The sequence below is a fragment of the Danio rerio genome, chromosome 18, assembly GCF_052040795.2.
Source record: "Danio rerio strain M-AB ecotype USA chromosome 18, GRCz13ab, whole genome shotgun sequence".
Taxonomy (NCBI): Eukaryota; Metazoa; Chordata; class Actinopteri; order Cypriniformes; family Danionidae; genus Danio; species Danio rerio.
Window position 1 is genome coordinate 36,411,107 of NC_141038.1, and position 17,648 is coordinate 36,428,754.

The 17,648-nt window shown below is 41.6% G+C and overlaps 1 protein-coding gene across 1 annotated transcript; it reads left to right on the forward strand.

Annotated features, from left to right (window-relative positions):
- Positions 1-5,486: 5,486 nt before the first annotated feature.
- On the forward strand, positions 5,487-9,630 carry olfcq3 (olfactory receptor C family, q3). The gene is made up of 6 exons (NM_001082889.1): positions 5,487-5,695; positions 5,941-6,232; positions 6,322-7,125; positions 7,234-7,461; positions 7,637-7,760; positions 8,720-9,630. The coding sequence occupies exons 1-6, from the start codon at positions 5,487-5,489 to the stop codon at positions 9,628-9,630; spliced, it is 2,568 nt and encodes an 855-aa protein (NP_001076358.1).
- Positions 9,631-17,648: the final 8,018 nt, after the last annotated feature.

Below are 17,648 nucleotides of genomic sequence, written 5' to 3' on the forward strand. Positions count from 1 at the left end.
AAAACTAAAATTAAAAACAGCTGCTTGTGTGGTATCTGTGTGAAAAGATTATGCGTTAGGCCTATTGAAACATTTTAAAGGAGGACTCAGCAAAGAAATGTCCCTCTTTAAAGTTACAACTACTTTAAGGATTTTTTATGCAACACCCTTAAATTTACAACAAAAAAGCCAATCATAAGCAAAAATGACTCCCATAAGGGTTTCTTTCTTTCCCTTATATATTAATTAATTTATTATTATTATTATATTTCTGTTTTTTATTATTATTTTTTTTTTATTAAAGCTCAACACTATGCTCCTTTAACACCACAAACTTTCCGTCATTAATAGCAAAACATTTGGTTTGAGATGGGGGAAGGGGGATGTATTTGTGTGCCAGTATTTTTCGCAATCATGGAGACACAAAATCCCCATCTACATATCTTTTACAGACACAAAGGCCTCCTTAGTTTACAGAAATGTAGGCTATTATGTTTCTATGCCCAGCAAATTCGGGAATGAACTATGTGTTAATTAAAATATATACATCTGGCTCGTAGCACATTAAACTTTATCAGAAGTCAGAATTTAGCCATATAAACAATATAAGCTAAAACATACAGCAATAATTAATAATTATAATTACAACAATAATATTAATAATAAAGTAATTAACTGTTTGTTCTAGAATAAGCTTGAAGGTTAAAGCTTGTGCCTACTTGAAAAAGCCTAAAGTCTTCCACAATTGTGTCTGATTATGACACAATTTTTCACAAGCAAGCTGTTGCTGAGCTTACTGACAAAGTAAAAGATTTAAGTAAAGAAGTGTCTGCATTTAAACTGCAGTTGCATAAGTCACAAAGTCATTCTCGCCAAATGTCATCTCCAAATAGCTACAGTTTAACGAAATATAGTACAGCAGGAAACTGTTTCGCCATTACAGAAACAGACATCGAGTTGTTCGTTCATCTTCACCTGACAGCTACAGAAGATTACCCAGCTTTCACCAGGACCTGTACAGGCTAGCTAGCGATACCTACCAACACATACCTACCATGATCCACGGGAGAGTTACCATGATGATAACTATACTAAACATTCTGCCAATTTCTGCACTGACTATAATAGTGATGACCAGCGAGGAAGATGGTCTGAAACAAAGCCATATAATAACTCCTCAATTCAATGATGGAGTTCCAGTCCTCAATGAAAGCATTTTACTTTTGAGGAGAAGAGCGAGAGAGCTACATCAAGAACCACAGCAGTCCAGTTTGTTTCCTCAGAATTGTCGATGAGCAACATACCAGCTCATTACAAACGTCATCAGGGAAACTTCAACTAGCTGATGAAGCAGGGCACAGTTCAGCTGTTTTACCACCAGCCCCATTTGACACCATCCAGATGAAAACTGCTGAAACCTACTGTGCATCCAAGATCATAAACATTGGCATGTTGCAGACCACAAGGGCACTTACACAGCACACATCAGTGGCACAGTTGAAGGTACTGACAGGCACATTCTGATAGACACGGGTTCCAGCATGTCATTTATTAGTGAAGCTACTCAAAGAGCAATTCCATTTTTGTGTCAAAACCACTGAAGTGTATTTTTATTGTCAAAATCTGTAACTGGTCAGAATTTGGAAACTTTGGGATCTGTAACTGTTACTCTGAGACTAAGCACTCTCACATTATGGCATGAAATGCATGTGATTAGAAATGTGAATCAGGGTATAATTCTTGATTTGGATTTTCTTCAGCAGCACCAAGTGGTCTTGAATAAAGGTAGAGGACCATGCTGCCTCTTCGATCAGACTATATCACTATTAAATTAATCTCAACTTGTCCCTACGAGTTATATAGCTCAAATTACTATGGCTACTACCATTCCTCCACACTGAGAAGCACTGTATAGCTAAACTTATCCCATCTGCTGTTAACTTAGGCTTAACAGATGGTCACAGCGGACTATTGTATATCAAGTTGTCTCTATAGCTGCGGTCACATTAGAGTTTAAGCATGCGATATTCTGTCATGCGGCGCTGCGAAAAGGGGCGAGATTAAACAAGTTTATTAGACATTGAAAAAAGCGAGCGATTGCTCCATTTTTTTAATTTCTGTCCAGAGAGGTCATGTTTTGATCCTCTATGGGTCTCACGCAGTCTAGTGATGCGATTTCGCAGGTCAGAGTTCACCAAGCTTGAACTTTGCACCGCAGCAACCTGCAAAACTTGATGCATGACCCTGCTTTTCCGGTCTGACGCATTTGTGTGCGTATGAATGGAAGTCTATGGGAGGGAAAGCCCAGTGTGACCGCAGATTTAATCGTTGAGGTTGAAATTGGTCATTATTGGTTGAAGACAAAAGAATGAATATCAGCACTGTCATAGACCAGGGGCCTGTTTCAGAAAGGAGGTTAAGTGAAAACTCAGAGTATTTTAACCCTGAAATGAGAGAAACTCTGGATTTTCCGTTTCAAAATGGCAGGTTTGTTAAACTCAAGAAATCAGGGTAAGTCAAGCCTGTTTCTGAAAGAAAGGTAACTTTAACTCAAGAGTCAGTTACTGTGGTAACTTACTCTGTGAATCTAACCTGGTCCGGAGCAGGTTTTATTCTCTAAACTCTGAGTTTCTGTCGGTCTCCTCCCCTTTTTTAAAGATGAAGCGGTATTTCTCGCCTGAGCCGTACATTTCCACACACATATTTTAGAGCTCATTTAGGAGATACCGATAAAAACGATTGATGGAAACGTCATGATTCACATAACTTTTGAAAATATGCATAATAAAACATGTGCATAACTGAGTAGGTTAAATTTTTATTTGATAAGAAAAGATTCGCATAAACTACGAAGTGCACTTAACAAATTACAGTATGTACATTAAAAAAAAGTTTGTTAGAGATGATGATGAAAATGTGTGTAAATAGACAAACCAGCAGACTGAGCACACTGTAGAACATCTTAAATGTTGTTTTAGTCATTCTAAAATGCCTTAACTGTTTCAGCATTAGTGTATTTATTAATTACCTCAAAGCGTCTGGAGCGTGTCAAGTCTCCGCGTCTGGCCTCAAACGCCCCCACGTGTTCATTGTGTGTCAATTGTCTTCTGAGGCGCAAGTATTAAATGAAAAATCATTGACGCAGCTTGTTCTACCGCAGTAAATTCTGTTTTTACTGTTGATATTTGCCGCAAGTTAATCAGGAAGTGACGATTGTGTTCTCTTTGACTCCTTGGATAAAAACGCTGCTTTATTCGCATCTTTTAGGCGTTATTCCAGTTTTGCACACATTTATGTAATAGCCTGTATTTTGATGGAAACAGCTATTGCCTACATTTTTGTCACACACAGAACAAAGTCACGTACGAGGCTTGTCCTTTTTTCCATAAATATTTAGCTTAACCTTCGACATGCACTGTTACTAGATTAATGGGATTATTATTCTGTCTAAAAATTATTTTTAGCACTGCTTACGTTCTTAATGTTATATCAACCTCTATTACTTGATCAATAAAAAGGCAGACACACAAGTGCACTGTTAAATCTATTAAAACTGATAAACGTGTATAAAAGTTTAGAAAAAAAGTATAAACGTCACACATTACATTACTTATTTTATTATACTTAAATGTTTAAATACTTTAAATTAAAAATTACGCATTAACTTGAGCAGCTGTGTTCCCACGCTGTCTCTGTTTCACTGATGGTTGCTTCTTTTTAAATATATACACTCATATTTGCTATAACTTTGCATGAGCAGATCAAGTTCAGCTGGGGAAAGAAATGGTGATCTCTTTTTTTAAGATGTTGCCATGGTCACTCGTAATATCTGCGCTCCATTGATAATGCCTTTTTATAGTCACGGTGTGCGCGCTTAACTCTGAGTTGGTCTACTCAAAGTTGATTGACCCAGCTCAGATCAGCTATTCTGAAACCGAAAACTCAGAGTTTTTTATCTCTCGGTAAATCAACTCAGAGTTCAAGTTTAAACTCCGAGCTGTTTGAACCTCCTTACTGAAACAGGCCCCAGATGTTTTGAAAGACTGAACAAACTAAATTATTAAAAATAAACTTGTAGGAGTTAATTTATGTCCTGTAGAAAAAAAAAAAAAATATATATATATATATATATATATATATATATATATATATATATATATATATATATATATAAATAAATATATATATATATATATATATATATATATATATATATATATATATATATATATATATATATATTTTTTTTTTTTTTTTTTTTTAATTTATTTTTTTTTTATCTGCTTGTGAGGTCAACTTTTCGATTTCTTTACAGGCCAATTTATTTTTATGCTCTTGATGAAGTAGCATTCAACTTAAGAGCCCTCAACATCATGCGCCAGACTGTTTGTCTGTGTATTTCATATACATTTACAAGTAGGAGGGTATTTACAGCTACTGTATATTTCTGTCTGTTCACATCCCGTTCCTTTTTGCCCCTTTGCGCAATTGTCACAAACTGCTGTTACACCCAAAAACATTTTCTTAATCCTAGTTCTTAATAGTTCTGCATAATGATAATTTGTGTGTGTATGTATATACAATTGAAGTCACTTAATAGCCCCCTGTTTTTTCCCCAATTTCTGTTTAACAGAGAGAAGATTTTTTTCAACACTTTTCTAAACAATTGTTTTAATAACTAATTTTTCATAACTGTTTTCTTTTATCTTTGCCATGATGACAGTAAACAATATTTTACAAGATCTTTTTCAAAACACTTCTATACAGCTTAAAGTGACATTTGAAGGCTTAACTAGATTTATTAGGTTTATTAGGCAGGTTATGATAATCAGGAAAGTTATTGTAAAACGATGGTTTGTTTTGTAGACTATCAGGGAAAAAAATGCTTAAAGGGGCAACTAATTTTGACCATAAAACAGTTCATAAACAGTTTAAGACTTTCTCCAGAAGAAAAAAAAATATATTATCAGACATACTGTGAAAATTTCCTTGCTCTGTTAAACTTGGGAATTATTTTAAAAAGAAAAAAAAAAAAACATTTCAAAGGGGGGCTAATAATTCTGACTTCAATTGTATACATTCATGCACTGTAAGCAAAATCAGGCACTGCAGACTAAATAAAAATGCGTTTCAGTTCTGTGTAAAATAGTGCCATTGTTAATTGAATTTGCAGTGCATGACTGCCACCTAGATCAGATTCGGTGTAGCCTACTTAAAAAACAGTCCCAGCTCTTCCAGCCCATCTCAGTTACCCAAAATAATCTTAGTTTATTATACATGCAAGGGTAATTGAACAATACATTTTTTTTTCATTCTGTACTATCATTCATTAATGGTATTCAAAAGCATAAATAACCTCATAATTACATATAAATGTATGTAACTACATTACAGAACCACCTGTTCTATGGGGTGGGTGGGAGGTGGTGCTATGGCGCATGTCCATATGGCTAATAAATTCAGAAGCTGAAATGGTTTGTGGCTCATAAAAAGATTAATGGAGAGAGATGTGTATCACTCTAAACATCTGCCTGCATCTGTCCTTTATCTTTATTTCTGTCAATTCTGACTCCTGTCAAATCCAGGGACATTTCAAGTTGAACAGAATGTATAAGGATGGAGATTATATCATTGGAGGCTTGTTTGAGGTTCAGCACCTCAAAGTATTTCCAGAACTGAGTTTCCGAATGGAGCCAGAACAGCCAAAGTGTGAGGAGTAAGTGAACAAATTAAACAATAACAAATTATGTATACTGAAAAAAAAACATGTTTTTTTTTTTTATTTGATTGCATGTCAAATTTATTAAGTACTAAAATCAACTCCTACATAAATTAAATATTGTACAAACTGTACCATAATTCTCAAAGCTGTGATTTTGTTCTGTGTAGTTCCACTGATGTCATTTTGAAAATATTGTTTGCATTTTTACTCTTTATTATTTGTTTCATTCTATGCTTCAGATTCTACATGTCAAGCTTCCAGCAGGCACAGACCATGGTTTTTGCTATAGATGAGATCAATAAGAATCCAAACCTGTTGCCTAACATCACACTTGGTTACCATCTTTATGACAACTGTTTAAAGCTTGTGGTGGCATTTCGGGCTGCTACAACTCTTATTAGTGGGACGGAGGAAACGTTTTCAAACTTCAACTGCACTGGCCCACCCCCAGTGATTGCTATCGTTGGGGATCCTGGGTCCACTCATTCCATCGCAGTTTCTAGTGTACTAGGCCTGTTTCATGTCCCATTGGTAAGATGTGATAGTAATGACATTATGATAATAACACAGTTTTTATGCTACACTTACAATAATTATTTTTCCTATCTTGTTCCATGCAGATTAGCTACTATGCCACATGCTCATGTTTGAGTAACAGGAAAAAGTACCCCTCTTTCTTCAGAACAATCCCCAGTGATGCATTCCAGGTTCGGGCTATGGTTCAGATCTTAAAATATTTTGGATGGACCTGGGTTGGTGTTCTCTATAGTGATGATGACTATGGCATTTATGCTGCTCAGTCCTTCCAGCAGGAAATGCAGCGGTTCAAAGGCTGTGTGGCTTTTTCTGAAATAGTGCCCTATGATAATCATAGGGACATTCAACGCATAGTGGCAGTTATTAAGGCCTCTACAGCCAGAGTAGTCGTGGCTTTCTCAACTGATCTGTTACCCCTGATGGAAGAGCTGTTACAACAAAATGTGACAGGCAGGCAGTGGATTGCAAGTGAGGCATGGTCCACCTCCCCTGTCCTTCATCTTCCACGTTTTGTACCTCTCGTTAGGGGCACGCTTGGCATTGCTATCCATCGGGGAAAGATCAAAGGACTTCATGAATTTCTGCTACACATACAACCTGACAATGATCCAACAAATAACATGGTGAGAATTTTTTGGGAGAACATGTTTGGGTGCAGTTTTGAGAAAGGCAACGGGTATGGAGAAAAAATGTGTACAGCACAAGAGGATCTAAACATCACAGTTAATGAATACAATGATGTATCAGAGCTGAGAGCCTCTTATAATGTCTATAAGGCAGTTTATGCACTGGCACATGCACTTCATGATCTTATGCAGTGTGAGGAGGGGAGAGGACCATTCAGTGGGAACAGCTGTGCTGACATAACAAAACTGAAACCTTGGCAGGTTAGACCTGGAGCTTACTGCTCCAAAAATCTACATAAATTACGGAAAACTAATTTGGGGAAAAAAGACAAGCATATGTATGTAAAATATATTTGTTGATATTTGCAGATGGTTCCCTACCTGCAAAAAGTGAACTTCACTACAGGCTTTGGGGATCATGTGTCATTTGATGAGAATGGAGATGCTCTGGCCATTTATGATGTGATGAACTGGCACCCCAGCTCTGATGGGTTAATTGTTGTCCGCACAGTAGGTGTCGTAGATGAAGGGGCATCAGCAGGGAGGGTCCTCACTCTGGATGAGGATGCAATATATTGGAACTTTGAGACAAAAAAAGTAATAACCATTCGTATTTTAAGTTATCCTTTTTTTGTTGATATATACCCTAATGCTATACAAAGATACAGTGATAATAATTCAAATAAGAATAAATAGATGGAAAGGCCAGGTTTTGTCATTATGCAACAGAAATAATAATAAAGGTATAAACACATGATAATGTACCCTTCAGCCACCACGGTCTGTATGCAGTGAGAGCTGCCCTCCAGGAACCAGACGTGCCATGAGGAAGGGCCTTCCTGTCTGCTGTTTTGACTGCTTGCCATGTGCGGACGGGGAGATTTCTAATATGTCAGGTAAGGATCAATATGTATATATATATATATATATATATATATATATATATATATATGTATATACAGTTTAAGTCTGAATTATTTAACCCCCTGAATTATTAGCCACCGTTATTTTTTCCCCTATTTCTGTTTAACGTTGAGATTTTTTCAACACATTTCTAAACCTTGTTTTAATAACTCATTTTTGATAACTGATTTTTATTATATCTTTGACATGATGACAGTAAATAATATTTTACTAAATATTTTCAAGACAATTCTATACAGCTTAATGTGACATTTAAAGGCTTGACTAGGTTAATTAGGTTAACTAGGCAGGTTAGGGTAATTAGGCAAGTTATTTTATAACAATGGTTTATTCTCACAAAAAAAAAAATATATATCTTATATATAGCTTAAATATAGCTATATATATATATATATATATATATATATATATATATATGTGTGTGTGTGTGTGTGTGTGTGTGTGTTTGTGTGTGTGTGTGTGTGTGTGTGTGTGTGTATATATACATATATATATATATATATATATATATATATATATATATATACACACACACACACACACATATATATATATAGCTTAAAGAGGCTAATTTTGAATAATTTGCTTTTATCCTAGCCGAAATAAAACAAGACTTTTTCCAGAAGAAAAAAATATTATCAGACATACTTTGAAAATGTCTTTGTTAAACATCATTAGGGAAATACTTAAAAAGAAAAATAATTTTAAAGGGGCATAAATAATTCTGATTTTAACTGTATTTATATATATGTATATACATACTGTATACACACACACACATATATATATATTTATATATATATATATATATATATATATATATAGAGAGAGAGAGAGAGAGAGAGAGAGAGAGAGAGAAAGTGATTTTATGCTCTTTGCATGACTCTGCAAATGGTAAAGATTTGTTTGTTTTGTTTTCTTTTTTTAATAGATGCTACTGAATGCACATCATGTCCAAATGAATTCTGGTCTAGTCCAAAAAAGGATCAATGTGTCCCAAAAGAAGTAGAATTTCTATCCTATGAGGATCCCCTGGGCATCTCGTTGACCACTGCTTCACTGCTTGGCACCTGCTTTTGTGCTCTTGTGTTGGCCGTCTTTGCTCATCACCATAACACTCCTGTAGTACGTGCCAACAATTCAGAGCTCAGCTTTCTGCTGCTTTTGTCACTCAAACTGTGCTTTCTCTGTGTGCTGCTGTTTATTGGTAGGCCACAGTTATGGACATGTCAGTTAAGACATGCCATGTTTGGCATAAGTTTTGTCTTGTGTGTCTCTAGCATCCTTGTCAAGACCATGGTGGTAATAGCTGTGTTCAAGTCCTCTCGACCTGAGGGTAAAAGTGCTGTGAAATGGTTTGGAGCAGTTCAGCAAAGAGGTACCGTCTTGGTTCTCACTGCTGTCCAGATTGTTATATGTGTGGTCTGGCTCTCAACTGCCTCTCCAACACCCCATAAAAACATCCTGTATGTCAGATCTAAAATAGTATTTGAATGCTCTATTGGCTCAATGGCTGGCTTTGCCATTCTGTTGGGTTACATTGGCATCCTGGCAGCTGTAAGCTTCCTGTTAGCTTTTCTAGCAAGGAACCTCCCAGATAACTTTAATGAAGCCAAATTCATCACATTTAGTATGCTGATATTCAGTGCTGTGTGGATTGCATTTATTCCTGCATATGTGAGCTCTCCAGGTAAATATTCAGTCGCAGTGGAGATATTTGCCATTTTGGCTTCTAGTTTTGGACTACTGGTTGCCATATTTGTCCCAAAGTGCTACATCATAATCTTACATCCAGAGAGAAATACTAAAAAAGCCATCATGGGAAGAACAGCTGAAAAATAATAAATCAGTTAACATGCTGACATATTGTTTTCCATTTGTCATTTTACTTTTCACATTGTCATAATTGTAGTCTGTATAGATTTAATTTCAGTGACGTCCATCATTACTTTAAAATGATTCCATCTCATTATTATATTAGTTACTATACAATACATCCTTTGAAAGCTACTAAGGTGCCCTATGAAGAAAATATGTATAGAGTCATAGTTAAGTTTAGTACATGGAAATAGCCATACTGTGAGACTCAAAACACTATTGTTTAGTGTGGAAAATAGGCCAATCAAAACACAATACAGACTCTTGTATTTATCATGGAGATATTTATTAGCACACCTCAACATTTGCATAAATGTAGGTCCTGTTCTACACTAAAGGGTCACCAAACTTGTTCCTGGAGGGGTGGTGTCCTGCAGATTTTAGCTCCAACCGTAATCAAATACATCTGAGCGAGCTAATCTTACAAGATATATTTCAAACTTCCAGGCAGGTATGTTGCGGTAAACTGAAACTAATCTCTGAAGGGATACTGGCCCTCCAGGACCAACATTGGTGACTTCTGTTCTACGTCATCTGGACCTCACGAGCAGCAACATCATCAGGAGATTAGCAGTCAAAACAAAATAAAGCAGAATGAAAAAACAAAAGTTTGAAGGGCACCCAGTTTACCCCTTTTTTCAGATTAAATATAAGTATTTAATGTCTCCAGAATGTGTCTGTAAAGTTTCAGCACAAAACACCCATCAGATTATTTATTATACCTTTCAAAGGTCCCGCCTACCGTTCTATCAGTGTGCTCAATCTCTACCTCCGGCTGCGTCAGATAACATACAGACATGAAGGAAGCAGATCGCTACGGTTACTTAAGTAACCATCGTTCCCCTTCAGTTGGGGAACTTCAGTGCTATACAGTGGATTTGATATTGAAAATCCACGTATGGGAAAGATTCGGTTCAGAAGCCGCTTGTCTGAAAGAGTATTGAACGGGCCAATGAATGCAATGAATTGGCAGCGTAAGCTTGCACTGGAGCGAGCAAACGTCATCCTTTTCGCTTCAGAGACTTTCTGATCGAGTCGATGAGGGTTCCTCCTTCTGTGATCCAGCGATTCCGAGCGAACGAGAGCATTCTCCCGGTCCAGAGTGTGTACACGTAGTGGCAGACGGTTGAGCTGGGTTTCTCCCTTGCCTGGCGTTCTTTGGGTCCGGTCCTCCAGAGCGGTGCGTATAAAGTTGCAAACTTCACAGAAAGAGCAACACAGTCGTGCAGCACGTCCTTTTCAGGACGGCGCTCCGACTGTGCGTTTCTGGTGGTTTCCTGTCCTCGGATGATGGGCACGGGCACTGCGTTGCATGCCTGGGGGGTCCAGCATGTTTATGCGCTGCTCGCGGGCAGTTCATGTCGTCATTGTGATGCCATGACTGTTGCGCAGTAAAGATCGCGGCTAGCCTTTGCAAAAGGGCAAACCACCCCAGTTGCCCCCTGCTCTGCAGCGGGCACTTGGGCAGATCTGAGGGTTTCAGAGAGAGATAATCCGTCACCCACGGGCCCGCGGACCTCCCGCTTCTCCAAGAGCTCCATCCAAGCTTCGTGCGGGGGAAGCGATCCGTCTAACAGATGGTAGCCCTTACGTTTGATGACACCGGAGACCAGACGTCCACCGTGGCATCGGAGGGTAGGCTTTCATTGACCGATGATGATCCAAACCCGCTCGGCCCCTCCGGGCAGGTGAGCGCTGTCAAACGGCTCCGCGGCCGGACCGACTAGAGGGGCGTCCCCTTCTTCCGGAGGTGCACAGTAGGCTCACGCGGTCTTGAAGGGCACTTTTTTCTGCTCGTGCTGCGTGTCCCTCCACCCTCACCACTCTTGACAGTGGAACGGCCAGGGGGTATGTGGCGATTCCTCAGGTTGAGTGCGCGATGGCGGTTGATCCGCGTGGCGCCTCTTCTTGGCGGGGTCCGCCTCGTCTTCCATCCAAAGCCTGTAAGTTATCTGCCTCCCTCGGAGCTAGAGCTTACAAGGCTGCAGGCAAAGCTGCTTCCGCCTTGCATGCGATAGCCACCTACCTGCGCTACCAATCGCAGGCGCCGAGCTGCACGAGGGTGGGTCCAACCCAGGTTTATTAGCTTCGCACCGCCGCCGACTAAGCTCTTCGGACTACTAAGTCCGCTGCGTGTGCGTTGTGGAGGAAGATGTCCACACCAGTGATCCAGGAGCGCCACCTCCAGCTGATATGTGCGAAGTCGACAAAGTCCGCTTTCTTGACTTCCCCATATCCCAAGCTGGCATGTTCGGCGACACCGTCTGTGAATTCACCCAAGAATTCGAGGCGGTGAGAGAGCAGTCTGAAGGGTGATGTTTTATCGCCGATCCCTAAGCCCCCTCAGCCCGCCGTGCCATCCATACCTGCTCCTCGCTGAAGGTGCCCGCCTACGAGAGCTGCACCGCCCCCGCACACGCCTCTGGCGAAGCGAGCACGCAGAGCACCTCGGAAGCAGGCAGCCCCCCTGCCCAGAACGCCGCTAAGTCCTGCAACAGACCGCGAAGCATCCCTAGGTCAGGCCATCTGGAGAAGAGGGAACTTGCTCTTTTCCCGCTGGAGGGCGGGGCCCCATTTCCTTACTTCACTTTTTACTGCCATGAAAACATCATGAAAGAGCACTTTTCCACTTCCCCGGATGTGACAGCCCGAAATCTGCCAGTCTGGGACGCTATGCTTTCTAGCTTGCAGATTCGGTGCATTTCGCCAGTGGCTCACGAGCGCTGGGAGGACGGTCTCCTTTCTCCCACCCCTCGAGCCTCCCCTCCGGAGCTCGGGTGCGGAGTGAGAGCAAATCTCTCACCTCCAGCTCTTCTGTGGGACCCGCACGCTTCCCGGATCAGCACATCCACTCAGCGCTGCCCCACTGCTGGTACGTCAGCGATTGTAGTGATGAGTCCATTAGCGAGAGCTTTGCCTGCCTGGTTAGCGCGGGCCAGCTCTTCGCGGTGGATCATACGCACAATCAGACTCGGCTATGCGATTCAGTTCGCGAAACGGCCCCCCAAGTCACGGGTGTGTATTCACCAGGGTCAGCCCCCTGTCCGCCACTGTCTTGCGAGAAAAGATTGCTGTCCTTCTGGCAAAGGATGCAATCGAGCCACTCCCTCCAGCTGAGATGGAGAGCGGGTTTTACAGCCCACACTTCATTGTGCCCAAAAAGAGAGGTGGGTCATGGCCAATCCTAGATCTGCGCATTTTGAACCACTGCCTACACAAGCTGTCGATCAGAATGCTCACACAGAAGCGCATCCTCCGGTGCGTTTGTCCTCTGGGTTGGTCTGCAGCATTAGACCTGATGGACGCGTATTTCCATGTCTCCACTCTTCCTTGCCACCGTCAGTTTCTGCGGTTTGCAATTTAAGGTCAAGCTTGGCAAAACAAAGCCCTCCTCTCCGGGCTCTCTGGCTCCGCGGGTCCTAACCAAGCCTGCAGAGGGTGCCTTAGCGCCCCTTTGGCTCGCGGGCATCCGCATACTCAATTTTCTTGACGACTGGCTGATTTTTGCCCTCTCTCGGAGCAATTGATTATGCACAGAGACAAAGTGCTCTGGCACTTCCCCCTGTTGGGGTTTCAGGTCAACCGAGAAAAGAGCAAACTCGCCCCCTTGCAGAGGATCTCTTCTCTCAGGCTGGAGCTGGACTCAGTCACCATGGCAGCACGCCTCTCCGGAGAGCGCGCTCAGCTGATGCTGTACTGTCTGACAGAGCTCGACAGTAAAATAGTGGTCCCACTGAAACTATGTCAGAGGCTCCTGGGGCATATGGCATCCGCTTCATGCCGATCGCATTACTCTATATGAGACCACTTCAGCACTGGCTTCACGATCAAGTCCCCAGACGCGCATGACACGCGTGCGCACACCGAGTCTCTGTTACTGCGCTGTGTCCTGCGCCCTCAGCCCTTGGAGCGACCCCTCGTTCCTACAGGCCTGAGTGTCTCTAGGACAGGCGTCCAGTCTTGTTGTCGTTTCAACAGACGCTTTCAACACGGGCATGCGGCTGCGGGCCTGTGGAAAGGTACCCAGTTGCATTGGCATATCGCCTGGAGCTGTTGGCAGTGTTTCTCGCTCTCCACCATTTTTTTCCGTTGCTGGAGTGGCAACACGTGCTGGTCAGGACGGACAGTACGGCGGCGGATATCAACCGTATGGGGGGTATGCGCTCTCGCCGCATGTCTCAGCTCGCCCGCCGTCTGCTCCTCTGGAGTCATCCGCGGCTGAAATCGCTACACGCCATTCAGATTCAGGCAAGCTCAACCGTGCAGCCGATGCGCTCTTACGGCAGCCTTACGTCCTGAAGAATGGAGACTCCACCCCGAGTCTGTTCAGCTGATATGGGCGCGATTCGGGGAAGCCCAGATCAATCTGTTGCTTCCCCCGCGATCGCTCATTGCCAGTTGTTCTTTCCCTGACCGAGTGCTCTCGGCACGGATGCACTGGCTTACAGCTGGCCTCAGGGCATGCGCAAATACGCGTTTCCCCCAGTGAGCCTGCCTGCGCAGTTACTGTGCAAGGTCAGGGAGGATGAGGAACAGGTTGCTGGTTGCGCCCCTCTGGCTCAACCAAACCTGGATGTCAGAGCTATCCCTCCTCGCGATGGCCCTCCCCTGGCAGTTCCCTTCGAGAGAGCACATACTCTCTTAGGAACAGGGCACCATCTGGCACCCTCGCCGATCTTTGGAGGTCCTTAGACACGAGGAAGACTTAGGTAACCTCCGATTGCGGTGGCTAATACCGTCACTCGGGCTAGAGCCCCCTCCCCGAGCGCGCCTATGCCCTGAAGTGGAGTCTATTCAATGAATGGTGCGTCTCTCGTAGAGAAGACCCCCGTAATTTGCCAGTTCAGCGTTGCGCTTTCTTTACGCCGAGAGAAGCCGGAGAGCAGGCTGTCGCCCTCCACACTCAGGGTTACGTGGCTGCCTTCTCCGCTCTCATGACGCGGTGGCTGGCAGCACCGTGGGAACGAATAACCTCATCATCCGGTTCCTCAGGGGCGCTAGGCAAATTAATCCACCCGCCCCCTCTTATGCCCTCTTAGGATCTCGCCCTCGTTACACGAGCCGCGTCAGATACCTTCGATCCTCGACTCAGTATCTTTCTGTCCCTGAAGACAGCTCTGCTGGTTGCGTTGATATCGATTAGAGGGTAGGGGACCCGGAGGCATTTTTTCGGTCAGTGACTCATGCCTGTAATTGGGCTGGCGATATGTGCCCAAGGTTCCTACCACTCCGTTTTAATACCAGGTAGTGAGCCTGCAAGAGCTGCCCTCGGAGGAGGCAGACCCAGCTCTTTCTTTATTGTCCAGTTCACGTCTTGCATATTATCCGGACCGCACTCAGAGTTTAGATCATCTGAGCAGCTCTTCGTCTGTTATGGCGGTCGGCAGCAGGGAAGTGGGGAACTCTTTCAATGTCAGATTTACAAACATATCTACTCAATATATTTGCCAACTACAGATTGTGTTTTATAAATCATATCAGCGTTATTGATATACACATAGCAGGTACATATTGGACCAAGAATGTAAAGTGTATAGTGGTTAAATATGCCTCCCAAAAACCACCCAACTGGATGCTACAGAGTCTAGACAACCTATAACAAGTGACACACAGCACCAAGGTGGATCAGATGTTGTCAGATGTTATTTTAGAGAGTGGGCGCAAGTTTGACTGCATGTTTACACAGCAGAAAAGCGCGTGCTTTTACAGGTGTGACGTGGAGCCAATCCGCCAATAGTAGCACATTATGACGATGACCAATCAGAGTCACTTAAGGGCGGGTCTTTTAGAGGAGCTAGGAAATATGACAGTCGTTTTCATGTTAGCTGAGTAGCTGTGTATAATCAAAGTGAGATATATGAAAAAATTACCCGATTTCCATCAAGTGAAACATAAGCACACATTGTTTTGCATCTTATAAACACAACCAAGCCTTAAAATTACATTCTGGACCACCCCTTTAAAGCAGTTAAAAATGCAACTTTGTCATATTTTCTAGCTGTTTTAGAAAAGATATATGAACAGCCCCATTAATAGTTAACCAGAGATATGGTACAAGTAATGCTAAGTGATTACAAGTTACAAAACACAATTGAATACATATTTTGCAAGCAAGAGAAAGCAATGAGGCAACTATTTTAACCACACTTACAGATCCGGAGGAAGAAGAGACCGTTCCACATAAACTTTGTAATGACAAGTCCCTGCCAATGTGTGGCAAAGTCCCATACATTGATTATCTTTGGTGATGAATCTTCCTATAACAAATGGCTGGCATTGTATTGTATTAATCATCAAAAAAATGACAGGAACAAACATGGCAAGGTTAGCTTGGCTATACTGTGGTATTGTTTGAAAATGAAGTTCAACCATGTATTCCCCACAGCAGCATCTCTGGCCATCTCACAGTAATCAGATTACTCATCTTCAGTTATGATCAATCTCCTTCCTGCACTTCGCTGGTGTTTGAATGAAAGGGCTGGTTCATGTTTTACCTGATCGCCCGCCTCGTATTTGGTGATGTCTTATATTGATGTCGATTTGAGCATGCATTCAGTTTAAACCCAAGATGATTTGTTATAAATGATTCAGAGTAAACACAGTGCACTTTCAGATTTAAATTTCAGCTGGATGTTTTCATTAACAGAGCTGTGTTACACACTGCATAGAAGATCTTTTTTTTTTTTTTAAAAAGGGAATTTTTAAAGCAAAACAAAAAAGGTTTAAGCAAAAAAAAAAAAAAAAAAAAAAAGAGTTCAAGCAAAACAGCAGCATCCAGCATGCACAGCATTGAAGCAGAACAAGATACTCAAGCAGCAACCCAAAATCACTACATGGGATGCATATCACCAATCCGGCAGAGTAATACTTCCATGTTAATTATGAACCAGAGAGCAGTAACAGAAGCATGTAGAAATGTAAACAGACAATCACAAGCTAGAGAACGCACCAAGATAAACAGCGCAATTCCATAATGTGTCTGAGATTTGAAGGAGTGTGAATATGTTGGCTGAAATGTGTTGATGTCATTGATGAGATCTCAAACTCAAGGCTTCTGGTTGTACCCAGAATAGCAAAGTCTACTGAAGAAGGTCAAGCCTTCTCATTTATGGCTCCTAAATTCTGCAATAACTGACCTGATAATGTCTCAGACACACTTTCTCAGTTCAAAACTAGATTAAAGACCTATCTTTTTAGTAACGCATACACATAATGCACACATAACGGTGTGATGCATGAGTGTGCTCCATGCTGGTGAATGGGCTTGACAAACCACCTGTAGGACACACTCCTCCTGTCTTAATCCACTAGGCATTTTGATAAAAATACTTATATTGTTTATATGTTTGTATCTGTGTTTGCTTATATAACCACTGTTATCATTTACATTGGTGTGATCCAATAACTGGGAAGAGCCACCCATGCCAACCATCAAGGACCTCAAGGACAACACATACAAATAAACTTGAATTGAATGAATTGGCTCAGCATTGTGATGTCTATCGGCCTCTGACATATTTTTTCTCTTTGGAACTTGTGCCCATGCTGGCTCAAAACCTAATTTGATAACAGAATCAATTCTGAACTTTTGAGAATCAATCCAGAATCATTGAAAAAGAATCATGATGCATCGATTTTTTTTTCCCCTACTCTAATGATCATACTGGTGTGATCAGTCTGAGTTGTTCTCTTGGAGTGTACAGTTACACTCGTAGGATTTGAATGTTCAGAGGATCATGTTGAACAGCTGCTCAATTAAAATGTGCTTTCCCACAATGGGTCACACTGAGCAAGATAAATAAATAATAATTTTTTGGTGCTTTCAAACAAATTACATACATTTTAGGTTTATTAGACATTTAAATATGTAAAAGTGCTAGCAAAACATAGATTTTTTGCTAGCACTGACTGATGGTAATAAAAATGGCAATTGGAGTATTGCTTTATTTATGTCAAATACACATAATTTGTGTTATTAAACA